This window comes from Malaclemys terrapin, chromosome 1, assembly GCF_027887155.1.
Source record: "Malaclemys terrapin pileata isolate rMalTer1 chromosome 1, rMalTer1.hap1, whole genome shotgun sequence".
Classification (NCBI taxonomy): domain Eukaryota; kingdom Metazoa; phylum Chordata; order Testudines; family Emydidae; genus Malaclemys; species Malaclemys terrapin.
In genome coordinates this window covers 284,687,618-284,709,564 of record NC_071505.1, presented here as the reverse complement: position 1 = coordinate 284,709,564, position 21,947 = coordinate 284,687,618, and the positions used below count along the sequence as shown (strand labels likewise).

Below are 21,947 nucleotides of genomic sequence, written 5' to 3'. Positions count from 1 at the left end.
CTTGGAAGGGACAACCAATGTTCCCTCTAATTTTTCTCATCCATGTGCGGAATGAACTTTATGTGCACCAATATATCGGTGATGTGTGGTGGGGCTCGGGCAGAGGCAGAGGGTTGGGGTGTGGGGAGTGCGGGTTCTGGGGTGGGGCCAGGGATGAGGGGTTTGGATGCAGGCTGCCCTGGGCCCGTGGTGGGGAAGAGAGGACCTTGACAAGCAGCACCTGGGCTGGGCGAGTCCTCTCTCCCTGCCGCAGCAGCTCCGGGGGCGTTTGGCCCCGCCGCAGCCCTGGGGCTGGGAGGGGGTGTGTGTGTTTGGCCTCGCCGCAGCTTCGGGGTTGGGAGGTGGGGGTGTTTGGCAGCCCCACATACTCCAAGCTCCCCCATCACCACCCCCCATCTCACCCCACTGCTCTCGCCAACCGCCTATTCCCCACCTCACCCCACAGCCATCTTCCAGGCCCACCTTGGCCACGCCCCTGAGTGCAATGTGCATACCTGCACAGCTCTGCTAATTAAGTGCGTGGCCCTTGGTGGCTTGCTGTGCAGGCACGCACCTTAGAGGGAACGTAGGGCAAGACTTGCTCTTCATCTGCATGGCTGCTCTTTGGGTACCTCTCTTGGTTGCAGAAAGCTCCGCTTCCCTCCCTCCCATTTCTTGCCCCCATCGCTCTGCATCCGCAGGGGGAGGGGTGACTGTACAGGGTGTGCCCCCCTTCCAGATGCAATTATTAGCTTGTTTCAATAAAATAAAGAAAGTTTATGTGAATTTGACAGGGTTTATTGATTGACATTTTACAACAGCAAAATAACACTCAGAGCTCAACTCCCTGATTGGTAGATTCGGGCATCTGAGACAGTTTTGTAGTGCAGTGATCTCAATTGGTAACCTCAAACTTGAGAACCACAGCCTTAAGTTGACAAAAACTTTGAGCAGAGGGTTGGACTAGATGACCTCCTGAGGTCTTTTCCAACCCTAATTTTCTATATTCTTCTGGGATTCTATGAAAAACAAGTGTGGGGGGAAAAAAGTTCTGGTTTCAAATGTCATTAATTGAATGTCAGCAGGGAGCATCCAGCAATCATGTTTTTCTTCATTCCCTGTCTCTGTGCTGAAAACACCTGTTCGTGTTTAGACACTGCTGTCTTTGCATCCATGGCATTTGTTGTTAATTGTCACCGTCGAACTAGACTTGCAAGGTGGGGGATTCTGCCTTCCACTGAGTTCCAAAACTGTAGCAGAGACAAACTACAGTTCGCTTCTTTCATAATATTTTCATAAGCAGGCATCTCCAATCTACAATTCTTATCAAAGCCAGGAATTGCATTAAGTGAGGTTAAATCTGTCATCAAAAGGTGCATTTGTGCAGGGTCAGAAATACACACTGCTTTTAGGAACCCTGCTGCAGGTTGTTGAAACTTTTGAGCTGTTTTTGTTACATCGATTGACTCTTCTCCATAGCAGCAGAGTGTTTGTCTGAGCTTTTTTGCCATGCGTGAAAACACCTGCTGAGCACTGGCATTTAACTCAGCTTTGTCAGAGCAATTTTCGTTTGACTGTGCTTCATCCCAGAACAGTACATCCATTACTTTGTTGTACGCTTGGTGGATTGTGACATGTCGAGATTCAAACCAAGTGATTAAGTCCATGACAACGAACTGAACTTCCTCGTTCAGCTGAGCATCGTTTAGAAGGGTTGACAGTTCTGTTAAAACCTGCGTTTTTGGTGTCAGTGTCAGCGCTTCTGAGCACTTCAGGTGACCTGCATGGTATTGTACAGCCCGAAACTAGGAATTCCAACAAGTAATTATTGGCTCTTGGGGAAGTGCAATTTTTTGTTCCCCAATTTCAGTAATTTCAGTTGTGTTTACAATGTGCTGCCTGTATCAAAGTTTGCAGCTAGGGCAGTGTTAAAAGATCTATTTAATGTAGCTGACCAGTTTATCAACTTTACCAAACTCACACCTCCACAGCTCACTGACAAGAGAAATTATATGTGCATTACATGTAATATGGACAGCATTTGGCATTAGAACTTGGAGAACCGATTTGAAAGATTTAGTTATATAAGTTGCATTGTCACTTATGGAAACAGATACGTTGTCAAAATTTGCACTGTATTTTGAAATGGTTTTAATTATTGCTTGAGAAACTGTAGTGTAGTTAACAGCATCCAAATAAATGCAGTCGGCAAGCACTGTTAGCTTTCCTGTCTGTATATCTTCGGCCTTGTCAGAAATAAAATCAAACAGAACATGTAGTACGTAGTTGTCTTGCTCATCTAGTGGACTCATCCAAAATAATTGCGAAAGACTCAAATGGGTTAATTTGAGACTTCATCATCTCAAAATGTGTAGCAAAAATTTTTGGAAGGTCATCATGTCATAGCTTATTTTCACTTGGTAAGCAGCCAGCTGGCTTTTTGTACATTCCGTTGAACGAACTCACACAGCTTTGGGTGATCAAGTTTTTCCAACGGTATATTAGAACTTGCAAATGCATCCACAAGTTCCATTCTAGCTAAATAACGGGTCTCAGAGCTCTCTGTTTCCTTCTTAAAAAGAGAAGATTTTTTTTTTAAACCAGAAATGCACTATCTGCAGCCCTTTCTGCTTCGATGGGTTTCCAAGTCTAAGGCCATGTCTACACTACCAATTTTTGTTGACAAAAGTGATGTTGACACCCAAAAGTCGACATGATAAAAATCAGAATCTCATGTTCACACTTGCTTCCTTTGTCAGCAGATTGTGTCCACAGTGGGGGCACCATCATTGACAATGTGAGCAATGCACTGTGGGTATGTATCCGACCGTCCAGCTCAATACCTTCTGTCGCTAGGTGTTGTGGGCAGGCAGAGCGGATCGCGGTGCATCTTGGGACCGGGCTCAATGTCCCGTGATGCATTGCTTTCTGTCCCAGCACTCCATGGGGCTTCCGGCTTTCTTTTGCAGTATTTTTGCAACAGCCTTTCTTTGCTGTGCACTCCGGCATCTTTGTGAGAAAGGATAGATCCCACACTGCTCTCCTGTGCTCTGTTAACTGTCATGAAGACATCACGGATGGCAGTGCACTTAATTGTGAAATTCCTAACTGAAGAAGACTCACAGGTGCCTTGCATTCTGTGTGATATGGATAGGAACAACTTCAGATGGCTTTTGGCATTCACAGAACAGCTGCATAGGATAGACTGTCACTTTTGGGCTTGGGAAACAAGCACTGAACGGTGGGATTGTATCATCATGCATGTGTGGGATGAAGAGCAGTGGCTACAGGAAGGAAGGTGGCTTTTGGATGTGGAAAGCCACCTTCCTTGAACTGTGTGCGGAGCTTGCCTTATATTCCAGTAAGAAAATGATTAAAATGCCTATGCATGTATTGGTAGTGCCTGCAATCTCAATTTGTAGAAAACTAATAAAGATTTACCATTATAAAACTTTGCTGTTTCTTGTCCAATAAAAGCAAACACAAACACACAGATGCTCAGTGGGAAAGGAAGAACCAGGGAAAGGCGGACTTTCACAACTGTGTGTAGGTCCAGCTATCATTTTGAAAGTTGTCCGAGGGGGTGGAGTGAAGGGGAATACGAGAAGTCCTGGAAAGTGAAAAGGAATGTGTGGGCAGAGTTTGGGGGGCACGGAAAGGGTTCTGAATGTGCTGCAGGGGAGGTTGAGCATGGATCTTCTCAGTCTGAAGCATCATTACTTTAATCATCCACGCAGTTACGTCCTTAACAAACTCCTGATTCTCTTTTCTGTCCTGCTGTTCGGCTTCCCAGAACTCCTTGCATTCCCTTTTTTCTGCATTGCAGCACTGCAGTACCTCCTGAAACATATCTTCTTTGCTGCATCTTGAGTGCTTTCTTATCTGGCGAAGATGCTTGGCCGAGGTGCGTGGGGTGTTTGTGAAGGCCACATCTGGTGAAGCACAGGGGACATTGCACAGAAGTGGGATTGTTAAAATCACGCACAGCATTGAAACATTTCAGTTAAATACTCCTTTTGCAACATTGCAATTACTTTCTCACTGACCCTAGCCAGACACACATCTCTGCAAACACTCAAAGCATGGTGAGTGTTGGTGGGGGGTGAGAGGGGTGCTCCACGTGGGGAAAAGAGCATACACTCTTTGCAAGGGTCATGGTGCAGCATTGTAGTGAAAAAAAATCTAAAATTCTCCCACGCTATTCCACAGGTGGGGGTCATTTTAGCAGATATCTCACTACTAAGGATAAGCAAGGAAACGAGAGCACATCTACTCCATGCTTGTGGCTTCAGCTCTTCTACCTATGCTCCTCGCGTATGTGCTGCTTTGCTCCCTGCAGAAGTGATTGCCGAATGGCGTGGGAAAGTTTCCTACAATGGGGGAAAGAATAAAGCTATTTTGCCATGGAACCTTTGGCAGAGGATTGCCGAGTACCTCCAGCAAACTTTACTGGAGATCTTTCTGGAGGATTCCTGTGAGATCTCGGTGTGTATCAACATATTATTCCGCCGTACTGATTAGTGATGCAGGGAAATGTCCAGCTCACAGAAACATAGCCAGCTTCCCACATTTCTATACCCTGAACCCACCTCCGCACTACACAAGCCACAGCCACTTACCGGGATCTCCTCTCCTGCTTCTTGTTCGTCAGAGAGCAACTGCTGAGACTGGCTAGGCACCTCTGAAGTGGAGAATGGTTCTTGGCTGCCTGTGCCATCAGGCGACCCCAGCGGGAGCTACACATCCTTGTCTAACTCCACCTCTTTTTCAAAAACTTCGTCTTCTGGATTAGGTCCTCTTTCCACTGCCTCTGGGCCCTACGAAGTATCCACAGGGCTCGTGGAGGTGGGATCACCACTGAGGATAACGTCCAGCTCCTTATAGAACCGGCAGATCTAGGTGAAGCACTGGAGCAACAGTTTGCCTCCCTGGCCTTATGGCATGCCTGCCTCAGCTCCTTTATCTTCGCTTTGCACTGCAGCGTGTCCCGATCATAGCCCTTTTCACACAAACCTCGAGAAATGTGCCTGTAGGTATCCCAATTCTTACGGCTCACGCTGAGACTGCACAGCCTTCTCTCCCCATATACTTATCAGATCTAGCAGCTCTGCAATGGTGCGATAACCCGCCATGGTCACCTGGGAAGATGCGATGAAACCTTTCCAAGCCAGCAGGAAATGGAATTTCAAAAATTCCCAGGGCTTCTAGGGGGGAGGGGTGGATGGTTGTTTACTTGGCTGCAGGGCAGTGGAGCTCAAACTGCTGACCAGAGCAGTCAGGATAGGCATTGTGGTACACCTCCTGGAGGCCAATTAAAATGACAAAATCAAGCGCGGTGTCTACATTGGCACTTTGTCAAAAAAAAAAATGTAGAGGAAAAAAACGTAAGTCTCTCGTCAGGTTAGATGTATTTAGTCGCCAAAACCGGGCATTTTTCCCAATGAAAGTTGCATTGTGGTGTTTATGCATTCACTGTTTGGTCGACAAAAGGCAGTTTTTGGTGACAAAACTTGGTAGTGTAGACAAGGCCTAAGTGACGCTGAACTGTTGCCCGACATCTGTGATCCAATGAAGTATTGTAGCATGTTCAAACTAGTTCGTCACCATTGGCATATGGAATTTGGCTTCCAAATTTTTTCACATGATCCGTTGCAGTAATCATTTTTGAGGTTTTTGATTTACTTTGGACATTCATTTTACAGGCATTGCATGTGTCTTCTGGTAGACAATCAATTGAGATCACTACACTACAAAACCTCCCCAATGTCCATATCTGCCAATCAGTGAGTTGAGCCCTGAGTGTGATTTGCTGCTGTAAAGTGTCAATTAAAAAATTCTGTCATGTGCATCACCTTTCTTTTTGTTTTTATTGAAATAAGCTAATAATTGCATCTGGAAGGGGGAGGGGGCAGGTCCTTGTACAATGTCCCCGCCTCAGGCAGCTGCAAAGAGAGGAGGACAGGAAGCGAGCGGGGAGGAGGAGTTGTGGAGCTATCTACAGCTGGGAGAGATATCCAAGAGCAGCCTGCAGGAAAAGAGCAAGTCCTGTCCTGCCCCAGCCCTGCCTGGACTAGAAGCTAGGAGCCCCCAGCTGGGGCACTCCCTCCAACTGCAGGAGTCTCTGGGGCTGCTCCCCACTCCCAGAGCATCCTGCAGCGGGAGCAGGTACCTGTAGGTGGGTCTGGTCTCTCTTCCCCCCGAGTGGCTGTGCAGGGGATAAACAAGTTCTGTGCCTCCCTAGCCCAGCTGGAGCTAGAGCCCCCCCTGCTGGGGCTCTCCTAGGGGGAGACGTGTCCGTGACATGCTTTTCATGGCCGTTGAAATTGGTAGGGCCCTAATCATCACATAATATTTTTTCCACCAGACCCCAGCCTCATTTAGTACACAGAATGGCAGATGCTTATATAATGAACAACTATCTAATATCTTGTTTTATCTCCAGTGTTCAGTGTGTGGCCCCAAGCCTTATTTACTGCACACTATTCAAACCCTGCTTTGGAAAAAGAAAAAATATTTTTTGGGGGGCTGTTCTATGGCATTCATCTATATAGTATCAGAATGCTTTACAGACAATTAATTAATTTTTGATGTCTGGCCTGTGAGTTGAGCGGGTGGTATTACAAATGGAGAGCAGAGGCACAGAGAGCTTAATGTCAGAAGTGTATACTAATTTTGCGTGCTCAATTTGAAACACTGAGGTCCTGATTTTTAGCATTGTATAGCACTTTGTATATTCAAACAAATCTCCGGCTGACTTCAGCTGCAGCTATGAATGCTTAGCCCTTCTGTAAATCAGACTCAAACGTCTCCAACTAGGCACCCAGAAAATGAGAAACAGACACTTAGTGACCAACTGCGGAAACTTTTGTTTAAGTGACTTGCCTAGCATCATGTAGGAATGCTGTGGCAGAGGCAAGGATAGCACCTGTTTCTCCAGGGCAGCATTCAACAGCCTTAATCATGAGATTGTCCTTTCTTTTCCTGCAGTCCCCTGCCTCCTTCACTACACATCACAACTTATTCAACAAATGAGACGGAGTCGTAGAACAAACAGCCACCTTCACTACCCAGCCCATATTCATTCCCAGATCAGGTTCATCCTGTGCACTGAATGAGGCATGAGTCGTGGTGTGTGCGTGTGTGTATACACACACACGTATGTATGTGGATGTCTATGTGTATATATAGAATGTGATCATGTACTTAAAGACTGATTCATAATCATAGACACAAGGGGGTGAAATTAAGGTTGCACAGTCAACCTTAATTCTGGCATTTCCTAACTTGAGAGTACATCATTTAGCAACCTTAATGATGGTATTTTAACCTAGGAAATTGCCCTCAAAAGTTAGTTTTTAAAAAAAAGCAAACTGATAAAAATAGTAATTCCATGATTTAGCATCATGGTTTATCAGATGGCTTGGAACCTTGAGCTCTATCACAAAGACCTCTGCCACTTTACTGATGGAGTAATTGATAGCAAAAGTAGGTTGTTATCCTGCTATGTGGACCAACAACATAGGGGAATGAGACGCACAGTTTGCCAGTGGGTTTCACAGAAATTTGCTGACAGCAGAGGAATGGTGCGAGCCTCAAGAATCTTGAGTTCCGTTTCAGGCTGTGGAGGGGAGTGCGCTCTAGTGGGCTCAGGCTCTTCTGCCTATTCTCCCAAACTTGACCCCATCAGGTTCATCATCTCTGACCTGTCCCTGTTCCAGTCCTGTCTCTTCCCTTTCTCTTTGCCTGCACACACTCCACTCTTCAGTCTTCTCATCCCACTTTTCTTTTCCAATCAGTCCCAGTTCCCCTATCTCACAGCTCCTTTTCCAGTCTGTCTCCTTTCCCCCGTCCCTTTCCCTGGCTCCCAGTCCTAATCTCCCACCCAGGGCAATCCATCAAATTTCAGTTGTCCCTCTCCCAACCCATCTCAGGCTCCTTGTCCTAGTCTCTTCCCCATCTAGCTCTTAGTTCCAGTCTCTTCACCCAGTTGGTCCCACTTCTCCCGCCTTACTCCAGTCCCTTGTCAGAGCTGTCTACCTTCACCATTGCCCCAGTTCCCCCATCAAATTAAGTTTTCGTCCAATTATTGCTGTATTGAGCCCAATAACTTGAGCATAGGATATGACCATGGAGGATAGGTCAATCAATGGTATTAGCCAGGATTGGCAGGGATGCAAAACCATGCTCTGAAGTGTCCCTAGCCTCTGTTTGCCAGGGCAGCTCAAGCTTTATAAATAAATTACAATGTCACATATTGCATTCAGGATCTATATTATTTTCAACCTTTACAACAGAGTGAATGCTGGTATTTAGATTTTTTTCCAAATGTAATACTTTCAGTTTGTGTTGTGCAGGAAAGCTTTTGCCTTAATTATTTTTTATTTCAGTTTAGTTAGCAGGCGCAGAGACAATATTTTCTTCATTTGGAGTAATTCATTAAAGTTTGGAATCCAACTGCAAGTTGTAAAAGCAGGAGAGTTTGTTTTCCTTTTTTAGTCTATAAATAAAAAACAGATGGGAGAAGATGACATCTACTAATTCTAAGCATTTGAAAGACGGGGGCAGATTATCAAAGATAGTTAGGCACCCAAAGATTCAGATAGATGTCTAGGGAGATTTTTTTTTAAAGTGTTCAAGCAAGTTAGGTGCCTAACTCATATAGATTTTAACAGACGTTAACCTTTCTAGGCACTTCAGAAAATTCCTCTAGGCCAGTGGTTCCCAAACTTGTTCCACCGCTTGTGCAGGGAAAGCCTCTGGCGGGCTGGGCCGGTTTGTTTACCTGCTGCGTCCGCAGGTTCAGCCGATCGTGGCTCCCAGTGCTCCAGCAGCTCCTGCCTGGAGCAGTGAACCGCGGACACTGGGAGCCACAATCGGCCAAACCTGTGGACGCGGCAGGTAAACAAACCAGTCCGGCCCACCAGAGGCTTTCCCTGCACAAGCGGTGGAACAAGTTTGGGAACCACTGCTCTAGGCATCTATCTGCATCCTTAGGCACCTAAATAACTTTGAAAATTTGGGCCATGATGACCATCAAATCACTAACTGCAATTAATAGTTAATTTTTTTAATAAATCACTTAGTTTTAAATGCAAAGTATGTTTTGTTAAAACATTTTTTCTTCCAGCACATTCAGGGTAATTTTATTTAATTAATAAAAAAAAATTTAAAATGCTGTTATTGTGCATTTTTAATTGAATTCCAGTGTCCATTCTAATACAGCTTGGCACAAATCTTGAGTCAAGAAAAATGATCATCCGGTAAAGAAGAAATACATTGTTTACTATTTTTTAACATAATACAAATGTAAAAATTAAAACTCTGAATAGATGTATTTTAAGTTATATAATTGCTTAAATAAAATGTGTATAGATATAGCGTATACTTGGGTTACACTAAATTTAGTTTAGGTTTTTTGTTTTTTTTTTTGTAACGGCTATATTTGGTTGTGAATCAACATGTTTTAGTGGTTGTACCAACCTTTTTTAGGAAAATAACTAAAAAGTACAAATGCAAAACAAGACAAAAATGATTTAAAGCAAGGTTTTCTCATTGAAATCATAATTAAAATTGGTGATTTAAATCACTTGGATTTGTATCGATCCACCCTGACTCGAAGTCGAGCAAAATGAGATTCTTTCTGTGGGATAGCTAGTGCAACATGGATTTACTGAATTTAGTTAAGTGAATTTCACTAATGTCTTCTGGGGGCCATACATTGTTAACCCCCTATTTGAAGACCCTATGTTCCTAATTTAGCTGCCAGAGCTAGCTGGAATACAGCTCTTTTAAAGCCAGCTGGTCTGTAAAGCCAGCTGATGTTCACTTTACTTCACTCTGGCTTTGAGAACCGGTGGTATAGCATTTTGAAATCCTAGTGTTTGGCCTCCATGATAATCTGAAAGTGACAATATTTTCACAGCATTTTTTTTAAATACTCTTCATCCCCTTCAGATAATTGGCATTGTAGCTAGTATATACGTAGAAGGATGCCTTTGCTCTGCAAATTCAATTTATGTACAAGATAGTCTAAAACATGAAGTTTCAGAAATTGCAGACCATTAGGCTGTGTCTTGCCTATAGGCTTCAGTTTGTATGGCTAGACAACACTGTGTAGCAAAATCCCAATGTTTAAAAAACAAACCAAAAAAAAAGTCATTGAGTTTTTCATGTTTTCACTTCTCATTTTTTCATTTTGTATTTATAGCTGGAAGGCCCATGTGTCCTGCAGATACAAAAAATACGCAATGTTGCTGCACCAAAGGATAATGAAGAATCTCAGGCTGCTCCCAGAATGCTGCGTTTGCAGATGACTGATGGACACACAAGCTGCATAGCAATAGAATATAATTACATGTCAAAAATAAGGTGAACAACAATTTTCTTCACTGAGTCTTTGTTGCAACATTTAAACATTATATAGTATTAATGGAAAAATCAGTAATATGCAAAATATTTCCCACTTTGTCAAAATAACTCAAAAAATAAGCAGAATTAATTCTTACAATGCAATAGACATTTTTGTTCCTGACTGCATTGCCTTTTTCCCTTTTCTTCCCTTGCTGTTCTTGGTTTTTATCCCAAAAATATCATAGCTTTTGCTTTTTATTCCCACCATGTCGGAGAGCTTGCAGTTTTCCTTGTACTTGTTATGTTTAAGTTCCGCAGAGAATAAATAGAAAAGTCAGAGACAATTGTCTGGTAAATTTGAGATGAAGAGGCAACCTGAAAAATAGTGAAATGTCAGGCAACCCAGGTAAAATTAGCTGTTGGCATACAAGAGATGAGTAGATGAAGTTGCTCCCCAGAATATCAGAAGGATTTCTTTGAGGCTTTTTAATTGTGGAATCTTAACTAGACATGGAGAGAAGAGAAACTCAGAAAGATTTAATTTTATAGCCCATGAAAATGGCAATACTTTCATAAGCGTCCCTTTTTACAGTTTTTTGACATGTATTTAGTTTTATTTATCTGCCCATGAGTAACAGGGCTTTGGATTGACTCTGGGGAAAAGCGTAGGGACCAAGACTCTAATATCCATGGGGTAGGAGAAAGGCAAATGGATAAAGTTTTTGGGACATGCACTTTTGCGTCGCGTTCTTACAAGATTGATTTGTTTCCTGGTTCATCGGCTGCCTAGCTAGTGACTGCTTTTTGATCATGGTATGTTTCAGGAAAAGTAATAGGGTGTTCATGTTGAAAGGGCAAGAATGATGGAAATGGAGTCCCCCCCCAAACCTTCCAAAAGATCATGTGTCATGGATAGTGACTTGAACTATACATTGCATTTTTCTGGTTGGTGCTAATAAATAGGTCTAAGTGCATGCTGTGAAAACACTGGATATGTTAGGAAGTTGCCGTACCACTACCAACCTTACCTCTACCAACCTTGGCAAAACTTCATCTAACTTCAATTTTTTCTTTATTTGAGGAAGGAGAAATCTTATCACCCTGTAGGAATATAAGGGTCTTTCACTAGTCTGATTTTTGTGCCATTGCAGTTGTTGAGCTCCTCTTACCTATTGGTTTTTGATGCAAGCTGTGGTTTAGTTGATCTGTATCCTAGATTCTTACTGAAGTTGGTTCAACTGTTATCCATTACGTCTCATCATACTTATACATTTCAAAATGTCCAGTATTATGGATAATTTTGGTAAGAAAAAAGAAAAGAAAATCAGGCACCATTTCTACTGATGCAGTGGCGATAACAATTCAGTCTTATAGATGCTTCTCTCAATTAGTTTCACTTGTACTACATTCAGCCTTAGGATATTGCACTAATATGGGCTATTTCTGTTCAAGTCATTGCTGCTGAGGTTTTGAAAGAACACTTTCTGAAAAGCCGTACAATATTTATACTTGCTGAGGAAGTCATTTGTACTGTTGAAAAACACCAATTTCAACTTTCATGTTTTCTTCTTCATTCACTGAATGACCTGTTCAAAGACCTAAAATTTCTATGAAGATAACAAAACCTGGAGCAAATATACTATCCATTCTTGACCCATCCCTTGCCCTAGGAGTAGTATGTGTGATCAGAAAGCCAGCAGAGTTAGATCCAGGAATATTTTGCCCGTGAAACTTATTTTAAATGTATCTTTCTTCCTGCTTCCCAGCTCGTAAAATAAGCATGTAAGTATATTTTATGTATGTAATAATTAAAATTCTTTAGGTGATTGCACATGTACATTCCACATTAGGGGTGTGTACACCCAGTACACTGAAGCCAGAGATTTTTCCCATAGCGGTATCTTTTGGGCCAGCACATGTCCCCTGCATTTGCTTGTGCTCACAGCCAAGGGTATAAAGGCTGGAACTTCCCCGCCCGCCCATCAGTTCTTTCTTAGTGCCTGTGGTCAGTAGTTGGAGCATCTTGTGGGTGTTTGCATGTAACCTTTTTTCCCTGAAGAGAAGTATTTCCTGTTGTAAATAGTTGTTTAATAGCTCTTAGATATATAGTTTATGGAATAGGGTTTTTTTGGTCTCATTTGGGATTTTTTCTTTTAACTTCTCTCTTTCACCTATCTGCTCATGTTGGAGTTGTTGGCTCCTGGTGCTATTCTTTGTACCATTGAGATTGACACCAACTACACTTGTTTGCAGTGTTGCTGTGGCTGTGTTGGTCCCAGGATATTAGAGAGACAAGGTGAGTGAGGTAATATTTTTTATTGAACGAATTTCTGTTGGTGAAAGAGACAAGCCTTTGAGCTTACACAGAGCTCTTCCTCAGGTCTGGGAAAAGCACTCAGAGTGTTGCAGCTAAATAAAAAGTGGAACAGATTAAGCATAAGGGGTTAATACTGTTGCAAAGAGACCATTCAAGGTGAAGTGGGCAGTTAATGCTTCTTCAGTCATAGGACAAAGGAAGGTTAGTTGGTTACAGGGTATTGTAATGAGCCAATTCAATATATTCATTGAGTCTGTAGTCTTTTGTGTCTAGCATAGTTATAAATTTAAGCACCCAGACTCCTCATCTTAAGATGATATGCAGGTTTCCTTTAGGATGAGGACTGAGAGGTCAGATATGGAATGATGGTTCTGTGAAAAGTGTTCGCCCATGAGTGATATGAGGTTTTTTGTGTTTTTATCATTTTCTACGAGAGTTCATTCAAGAGTATAGTGATTGTTTGGCTTCACCCACATAGTTGTTATTGGGCCATTTAGTGCACTGGATGAGGTACACCACATATTGTGATGGGCATGTGTAGGACCCAGGGATCTTGAAAGGTGTGTTGCAGGGGGGTGGAGGTGCTTGGAGTTGGTGAATCTTGGTCTGTGGGGAGCTTCCTTCTGACAGTGAGGCTGGGGGGTTGTTAGAAGACCAGAAGAGGGGGTTTGGAAAAGATTCCTTTCAGGATATGGTCCCCATTGAGTATGGATTGTAATTGTTTGATACCCCATAAGAGTTCCAGTGGGGGGTGGTAGGTGACAACTACGGGTCTGAGGTTGGAGGGTATTTTTTTCCTGTATTGAACCAGATTGCCTTAGGATATTTGGGCTGCCCATTCCATGTAACGAACTACTATTCTGGTGAAGTGTCCTTGTTTGGTGAAGGTGCTTTTAAGTGTATTAAAGTGTATGTCTCAGACCTTCTCCTTGGAGCATGTACTGTAGTATGTGAGTGCCTGGCTGTGGATAACAGATTTCTTGGTATGTTTGGTGGTTACTGGATCTGTGTAGGTAAGTGTGATGAGCAGTGGGTTTCTTGTATGTAATTGTCTGTAGGGTTCCACTGTTGAAGCAGATTGTGGTGTTGAGGAAGTCAATGTTGGTAACAGAGTGTTCTAGAGAGACTTTGGTGGATGCGTGGTGGTTGTTGAAGTTGTGGTGGAAGTCTGTGAGGGAGTTAAGGTTATTGGTTCAGAGGATGAAAATACCATCAGTGTATCTCAGGTAAATCATGGGTTTTGTAGTGCATTTGTCCAGAAATTCTTCCTCTAAGTGGCCAGGCAGAGTTTAGCTTATTGGAAAGCCCTGCTGATACCCATGTCTCTTCCCATGGTTTGGACAAAGTGTTTGTTGTTGAATATAAAATTGTAATGGGAAAAGGATGAAATGGCTGAGTTTGGCATTATGATGGGTCTGCCTGGTTTCCCTTGTTTTGTGTTTCTTGGGAAGCATTAACAAGGTCTCTGGTGTGGGCTCATGGGCAATGAGGCTGTAGAATTTCTTGGTTTGATCTTTATGTGGTTGTTGGATTTCAGGGATTGTATAGGTTTCCTTTTGTCAATGGAGTGATTGTGGTGCATATGGTGTTTCCTTAGGATTTCACATTTGATTTTTTTTTCCCCCTGAAGCAGTCAATGTAATGATCAGCTGTGTTTTCATCCGCTGTGGTGTATCCAATCAAATCATTTTTTTCTATGACTGTTGGTTGGGACATTGGTGCTGTCATTTTTGTCGTGGAAGAATTCTTCAAGGCGGAATTGGAAAAAGAATTCTTCTAGTTCTCCCTTTGTTAGAAGAACAGTCAGTGTGGCCATTTGACCATTTGTTCAGACCAGCGATCCATCTAGCCCGGTATCTTGTTTTTTGACAGTGCCTCCTGCCAGATGCTTGAAAGGGAATGAACAGACCAGGGCAATTACTGAGTGATCCATCACCTGTCGTCCACTCCCAGCTTCTGGCAGTCAAAGGCTCCAGAACATGGGGTTGCGTCCCTGACCATTTGTTAATAGCCACTAATGGACCTATGTTCCATTAATATATCTAATTATTTTTAACTCAGTTACCATTTTGACCCTGGCAATGAGTTCCACAGGTTGTTCCAACTGTGTGATGTGTGAAGAAGTACTTGCTTTTGTTTGTTTTAAATCTGCTGTTTATTAATTTCATCGACTGATCCTGGTTCTTGTGTTATGTGAAGGATTGAATAACTCTTCCTTATTTACTTTGCTTACACCATTCATGATTTTATACACTTCTGTCATGTTCTCTCTTATGCCCCCATTTCTTTTCAAGCTGAACAGTCCCAGTCTTTTTAATCTCTCCTCACATGGAAGCTGTTCCATACCCCTAAATATTTTTGTTGCCATTCTCAGTATCAGGGTTGGCTTATCATCCTGTAATTGTCAGGATCACCTCTGCAGCTTTTTTCTTTTTAAAAGGCTCAGCGTGATATTAGCTATCCTCCAGTCGTCTGGTATAGAGGCTGGTTTAAGTGCTAGGTTACATACTCTAATTTATAGTTCTGCAATTTCATATTTGGTTTACTTTAGAACTCTTAGGTGAATACCTTCTGGTCCTGGTCACTTATTACAGAGCCCTACCAAATTCATGGCCATGAAAAATGCATCATGGACCATGAAATCTGGTCTCCCCCCGTGAAATCTGGTCTTTTGTGTGCTTTTACCCTATACTATACAGCTTTCACGGAGGAGACCAGCATTTCTCAAATTGGGGGTCCTGACCCAAAAGAGAGTTGTGGGGGGGGGGGGGGGGGGCAAGGTTATTTTAGGGGGGGGTGTCACGATATTGCCACCCTTACTTCTGTACTGTCTTCAGAGCTGGGCAGCTGGAGAGCGGCGGCTATTGGCCAGGTGCCCAGCTCTGAAGGCAATGCCCTGCCAGCAGTAGTAAAGAAGTAAAGGTGGCAATACCTTACCATGCCACCCTTACTCCTGCAATGGTGCCTTCCGAGCTGGGTGGCCAGAGAGTGGCGGCTGCTGACTGAGGGTCCAGTTCTGCAGGCAGCAGCGCAGAAGTAAGCGTGGCAATGCCATGTCATGCCATCCTTCTGCACTGCTGCTGGCAGTGAATTTCCCTCTACTCCAGCTTGATATTCTCCTTTCCCGAAACTTTTATCTTCCTCAGCAACACAGAGGCTGTCAGGCTGGAGGTGTCAGTCTTGGGGGGCTGTTCTACTAAATACTGGAAATTCTCCCCTATGTACCGCTCTGCCTCTCTTAGCTCCTCCAGTTCAGCAACTCTGTCTCAGGAGCCCATACTCTGTCTCTGAGGGCCATGAGCTGATTGCACCGAATGCACACATATGCCATTCAGTGCAATAAACTGGATAGCCCCCATTCTGCTACTGGACTTCTGGCTGCATTATTTTTACCCTTATACGTGTTTTGTTTGTTTTTTTGTGTGGGGGGAGCGTGTTTGTTGGCTAAGTTTAGAGAATGTGAGGTGTAACTAGCTCTCATGGTCCCTCTCTAAACTCCTTTGCAAACTCCCCTGTTTGCTGCTCCTGTTTGCTAACTCCTCTGGTTGCTTAGGAGCTGACTTTTTAAGCCCCCGTTCCTCCTTGTTAAGGGATCCTAAAAAGATTAGGGATCAAAGGATGGCAGGCCAGACCTCAGTTTGGAAGCTCTCAGCCTTGTCTAGCTGGCTGCTAAGCTCAGCACACAGTCCCCCAAACAGACCACACTAGAAACTTTAATCGAGCAGGCACATGGCAAGCAGAAAGCACACAACTAACGGACAACAAACTCACCCCTAGGATCTTCTCATTCACCTGGAGAACTCCTCTTGCAAACCTCCCCTGATTGCTGCTGCTGTTCGCTAGCTCCTCTGATTGCTTAGGATGTGGCTTTTTAAACCCTTGTTCTCCCTGAGTAGCCTTGCCCTTTGTTAAGGGATCCTAAGGTGATTAGGGATCAAAGGATGGCAGGCTGGAGCCCTATTAGGGGGCTCCATTGTTTGGGACAGTATCAGTGTTGGGTCAGAAGTTCAGTCCATTGTAGAGTGCAGATAATTCAACTCTAGTTAGGGGTAGTCTTCATAATTGATTTTTGGTGTGTCATGTAGTGTCCATGTGGCAGGTCCTGGTGTTATGTTTTTCCCCCGAAGGTGGTGTTCTGTGGGTTGTGGAGTTGTTGTAGTTGGTTACACTTTTTATTTTTGTGTTGGATGACTGTCATCAAGTGTTTTTTATAATTATTTTGGGTTTCTTGCATGATCTCCAGATAAACTTTCTTGATTACCCCCCCTCCTACCCCTTCCAGTGTGTGTGAGTATGTGATGATTTTGTATTTGAGGTGGTCCCTTCTGTAGTATGTGAGGTTTAGGAGATGATTCTTCAGTTTTTTAGCATATTTGAAGTTTTATGATGTGGTCAGAGGGTTATAGATGGTGAGGCCTCTGGGGATGATGTCTGTTGTGCAGACACCTCAACACCACCACATACTTTGGTGCAACCAGTCCTTTTGATGTTGACAACACTGGGGGCAGATGAAGCTGCTATGGACCTTTTGTACTTCATGATGTGGACTCCCCACTGGTTTAAACTGATGGGGACATTTCAGCACTACTCATTTCCATGGTGCAAATGCTTGTGGCAGCCTCTGTTTGTCAGAAGCTGGGAAGGGGCGACCGGGGATGGATTACTTGATGATTACCTGTTCTGTTAATTTCCTCTGAAGCATCTGATGTTTGCTACTGTTGGAAGACGGGATACTGAGCTAGATGGACCTTTGGTCTGACCCAGTATGACCGTTCTGCTCTGCAAGCAGAGTTGATGCATACTGTACAACTGACCTCCTATGCCCACCTGGGTTCCACTTTGGCCCTACTGTTATCCATGGAGTATGCCCTCCAGTTTGAGATTGGGCTCCCCTGTTTTATCAAAGTCTGTGGTGCATAGAAGGGAGTCAGCTATGCCCAGTGTGACAGGTTGGATCACAGGAAACCCCTTGCAAACTGCCAGCTGATGTGCTGAGACTACTTCTAACTCATTTTCCCTGCCAGCTTGGGACTCCAGAACCTTGCTAGTTTGAGCCAGACATGCTAGCCTGTACAAACCCAGACCCAGGTCTGAACCCTCTATAACCCTGATAGAGAGATATGCACAGCTGTATGCCCCCCTTTCCCCCCCAGAGTATTAATACATACAGTAAGAAGCTGAATACAAATAAAATCTCACCCTCAGAGATATTCTAATAAGCCTCTTTTACAGACTAGCCTCCTTCTAGTGTGGGTCCAGCAATCACTCTCACCCCCGTGGTAACTGTCCTTTGTTCCAGTTTCTTTCAGGTATTCTTTGGGGGTGGAGAGGCTATGTCTTGAGCCAGCTGAAGACCAAATGGAGGGGTCTCCCATAGGTCTAAATAGACTTTCTCTTGGGTGGACAACCCTCCCTCCCCCTGTGTAGAATCCCAGCTGCAAGATGGAGTTTTGGAGTCACATGGGCAAGTCACATGTTAATGCATGACTCAGAATTTACAGGTAGCAACTATTGTTTACATGCTACCTTGAACGTCCTCAGGTAGATTTCTTATGTGGATTGGAGCCTTCCAAGTTTCATTATCTGTTAAGTGTTTCTTGATTGGGCACTTAACTTGCAAATTCCTTTCTAAAGAAGCTGCCCAAATGCCTTACTAAGGCTACTTAAAATCAAACAAGTACACAGTCAATATTCATAACTTCAAATACAAAAATGATACATGCATACAAATAGGATAAATATATTCAGTAGATCATAACCTTTACAGAGATATGTTACATGGCATATGTAGCATAAAACATACTCCAGTTATGTTATATTTACATTCATAAGCATATCCCAGTACCCGCCTAAGTACCACCACTGCTGAGGCAGTATATCCTTTAGCAGCTAGATCAATACAACTAGACCCTCAGGAACAACCAACTCATATTGAAGCTGCTCTCCTTCCCATAAATGCCTCTGGTTTTCAAATCTTCATCTCCAATTCCTGATGACTCTAAAACCTATCAGGAACTACTAAAGAGGGTGGCTAATTCGTTGGGCATACAGTTTGAGTTAATACAGGAAAATCCACATAAATTGGTGGACATCTGCCACACTTCCACTCCAGGCAGGGTGGCATTGCCCATTTAATGGAGATACACTGGAACCAACAAAGAGACTCTGGTGGACACCCTCACCCTTACCTTCCATTGCTAAAAGGTTTGTGCACGGATATCAGGTTTCTTCACAAGAATGTGAAAATTTTTACTTCCACCTGACCCCAGGGTCTTTGGTGGTTGTTGCAGTTAATGAGAGAACTAATCAGGGCTGCCCGAAATCTATGCCTAAGGACAAATACTTGAAGTTGGACTTATTTGGTCATTAACATTTTTTCAATATCAGGGTTATGAGTATAGCCAATCATCAAGCGCTTTTGGCTATGTATGATTTCTCCAACTGGGACATGATGAACTGCCAGAGGTGATCAAGGAGAAGTTCCAGGCAGTTGCGATGTGTGGTGGCAAGAACCGCTTTCCAAGCAGACCTAGATGTGGCTGACACAGCAGTAAAGGTGATGGCAATGGTGATATCTATGTACTGTTCCTCATGGTTTGCAATCCTTTGGCATACCTATGGAAGTCCAGCAAACGCTTCTCTGAAAAAAATGAGTGAGGTTCTACATTTTCTTAAGGATTCTAGAGATACTCTCAGGTCCTTGGGCATCTACCTGCCATCTCCAAACAGGAAATAATACCACTCTTAGAATCAGCAGACACAATCATTATATCCCTTGAGACAACCTGGCCAGGTTAGAAGAAGGAGATCACCTCCTCCTTCCACCTTAGCTTCATCTAAACAGCCATGTACATCAAAGACATCTGTTTGACTCTTTGGTTGAGGTCAGCATATGAAACCCATCAGAATCTTCCCTGTCCTACTCCTTGGAAACAGGCTATCTTACTTCCTCAGTGCTTGGATCATCATCATAATAGACTGATAAGTTCTGAGTACTGTGGGACTGGGTTATAATCTGCAGTTTCTCTCTGTCCCTTTTACCCACACCCCTTTTCTGTCCCTTTTTGGAGACCAATCTCATGAGGCAATTCTCAAGCAAACAATACAGACTTGTTTTAATTTAGATGAACTATATGGACTCAAAGGGTTAAAGGTGTTTATATGACCATATCACTATCCAACATTAATCAGTGTTAAACAAGATACGAGGTTTGGTATATGGAGACCTCAGCCTACTTAATACCACGGCGACACACTAGAAAGTTCACGCTAAAGGTTAGACATTTGTTGATTAAAATGCACAAAAGGAAAGGAATCAAGAAAAGGTAAAATTCAATGAAACTGAAATTGAGTGTTGCAGAACAAACTTAATTAAAACCTATCAAACTTTCTTTGTAAGGAAGATGAATATTGGCCTGTTTCTTAATCTGTCAAATAATCCTTTTTAGTGGGGAAAAAAGGGTTAGTTCTGTTGTTCAATTCTGAGTCAGGAATGATAGTTGCTTTCTTGCTTTAGATAGTACAGAGACACATGGGGGGGAGAAGATATGGTAAAGATGGGAGAAATACGGCTTTTGTTGATGTTCGCAGGATAATAGTGTGGCTGGTCAGTCATGGATGGATGCTTTAGGTTGGTCACAACAGTTGTTGCTCTGGCCCCAGGCTCTCTTCCCTGGGCAGGGACAACATCTGATTAGATCGGTCCTATCTCTCTCCTTCAGTGGTCCATTTCAGGCTGAGCAGAGCTGGTTGGGAGGCCTCATCTCATGTTGGTGCTGAGCAATACAGTTCATTACAGGATCAGATCAAAATCTGAGAGAGAGGACAGGAGGATAGTGGAGCATAGAAGAGGGGGACACTAGAGGGAGGGAAAGATAGAGCAGGTTCTCACATGTATCAGCTTGGTGTCCTCACTAGTGCAGCAATGATGCATCCCCACTGGAGTATCAAGGTCTGTTGCTATGCCAACAGTTCTGCTGCTGCACTGGTGGTAAAAGGTTTATTTTTTCTCCATCAAGCCTCTCTTGAAGGGCCACAAAAAGGGTTTGTGGAATGGTCCATCCTCTCATTATTTTGCCCAGCAATTAGGCTGAATTTTTGAAGCATTCCTATTCATCCATTGATTTCCAGTATCCTAGTATTCTTATTTACCAGTCGTAATCGTAACACAGTCCTTTAGTAGTGTCAGTCAACCTTTTCTGTTTAAATTAATTCAGTCTTTGTCTCCTTCTCAAATCTTTTCTTAAACAATTTTATATAACAGGTTATTGTAACAAATTCATCAACCATTGCCTACTTTCCACCAGTTAGCTTTGGAATTAAGGTTAATTTATAGGCCCAATTATCGCAACAGACTGTTTAAGTCAGGAGCCATAGAGTGGGTGCATCCACATCATCAGGGAAAGGGTGTTTTATTCTCAGTGTTTCCTCATACCCAAGTCCAGAGGGGGCTTGAGGGCTATCCTAGATACTTGAAACTTGAACAGATAGTTGTTTTGCATGGTTTCTCTGGCTTCTGTTATCTCTTCTCTAGATCCTGATGATTAGTATGCTCCTATTGACTTGAGCGATGCTTTATTTTCATGTGGCTGTCCACTTGGCTGACAGATGATTCCTCAGGTTCACAAATGCTCACTGCTAGTTTACAGTCATCATCCCCAAGGGTTTTCACAAAAGGTATGGCAGTTGTGACAGCTTATCTCAGAAAAATCAGTATTCAGGTCTGGATGACTGGCTGATCTGAAACTGCTCCAGTCAGCACATGGAGGACAACATCAGACAAATCCAGTCCATTTTTGACACCTTTGGCCTGTTAATCAACAAAAACAAGTCAGTCCTGTACAACATGTAGGAGAGTGAGTTTATTGGTGGGTTCTCAGTTCCACTACAGCAACAGCTTACTTGCCTCAGACCAGGTTCTAAGTGATTCTGGACTTACACATCACTCTTCAGGCTCACTTTCCGACTACTCCAAGAGATTGCCTGACACACTAGGGGCATATGGTTGCTCACATGTACATGACTCACATGCTAGACTTCACCGGCGGTGAATACAGGGGTGACTGAAGTCTGTCTATTGTCCATGAAGGCACCCACTGGATGTGCTTATTCATGTTATCTGCAAGAGTTCTGTCTTCCTTAAACTGGTGGATGGTGTGACGGGTTGGATTACAGAAACCCCGTTGGGACTGCCAACTGATGTGCCAAGACTACTACTGCCCCTGCTTTCTCTGGCAGCTTGGGACTCCAGCACACTGTCTTGTTGAGCCAGACATGCCAGTCTGCTCCAGCATAGACCTAG

General features: G+C 43.4%; 1 protein-coding gene across 2 annotated transcripts in view; it reads left to right on the top strand.

Moving 5' to 3' along the window:
• The window catches only part of TDRD3 (tudor domain containing 3), a 273,694-nt gene that overhangs the window by 125,512 nt on the left and 126,235 nt on the right, over positions 1 to 21,947 (top strand). For both annotated transcript variants that reach the window (XM_054013628.1, XM_054013637.1), the window contains one exon: positions 10,187 to 10,347. In XM_054013628.1, coding sequence (XP_053869603.1) covers positions 10,187 to 10,347 — 161 coding nt within the window. The remainder of the gene's footprint in view (positions 1 to 10,186; positions 10,348 to 21,947) is intronic.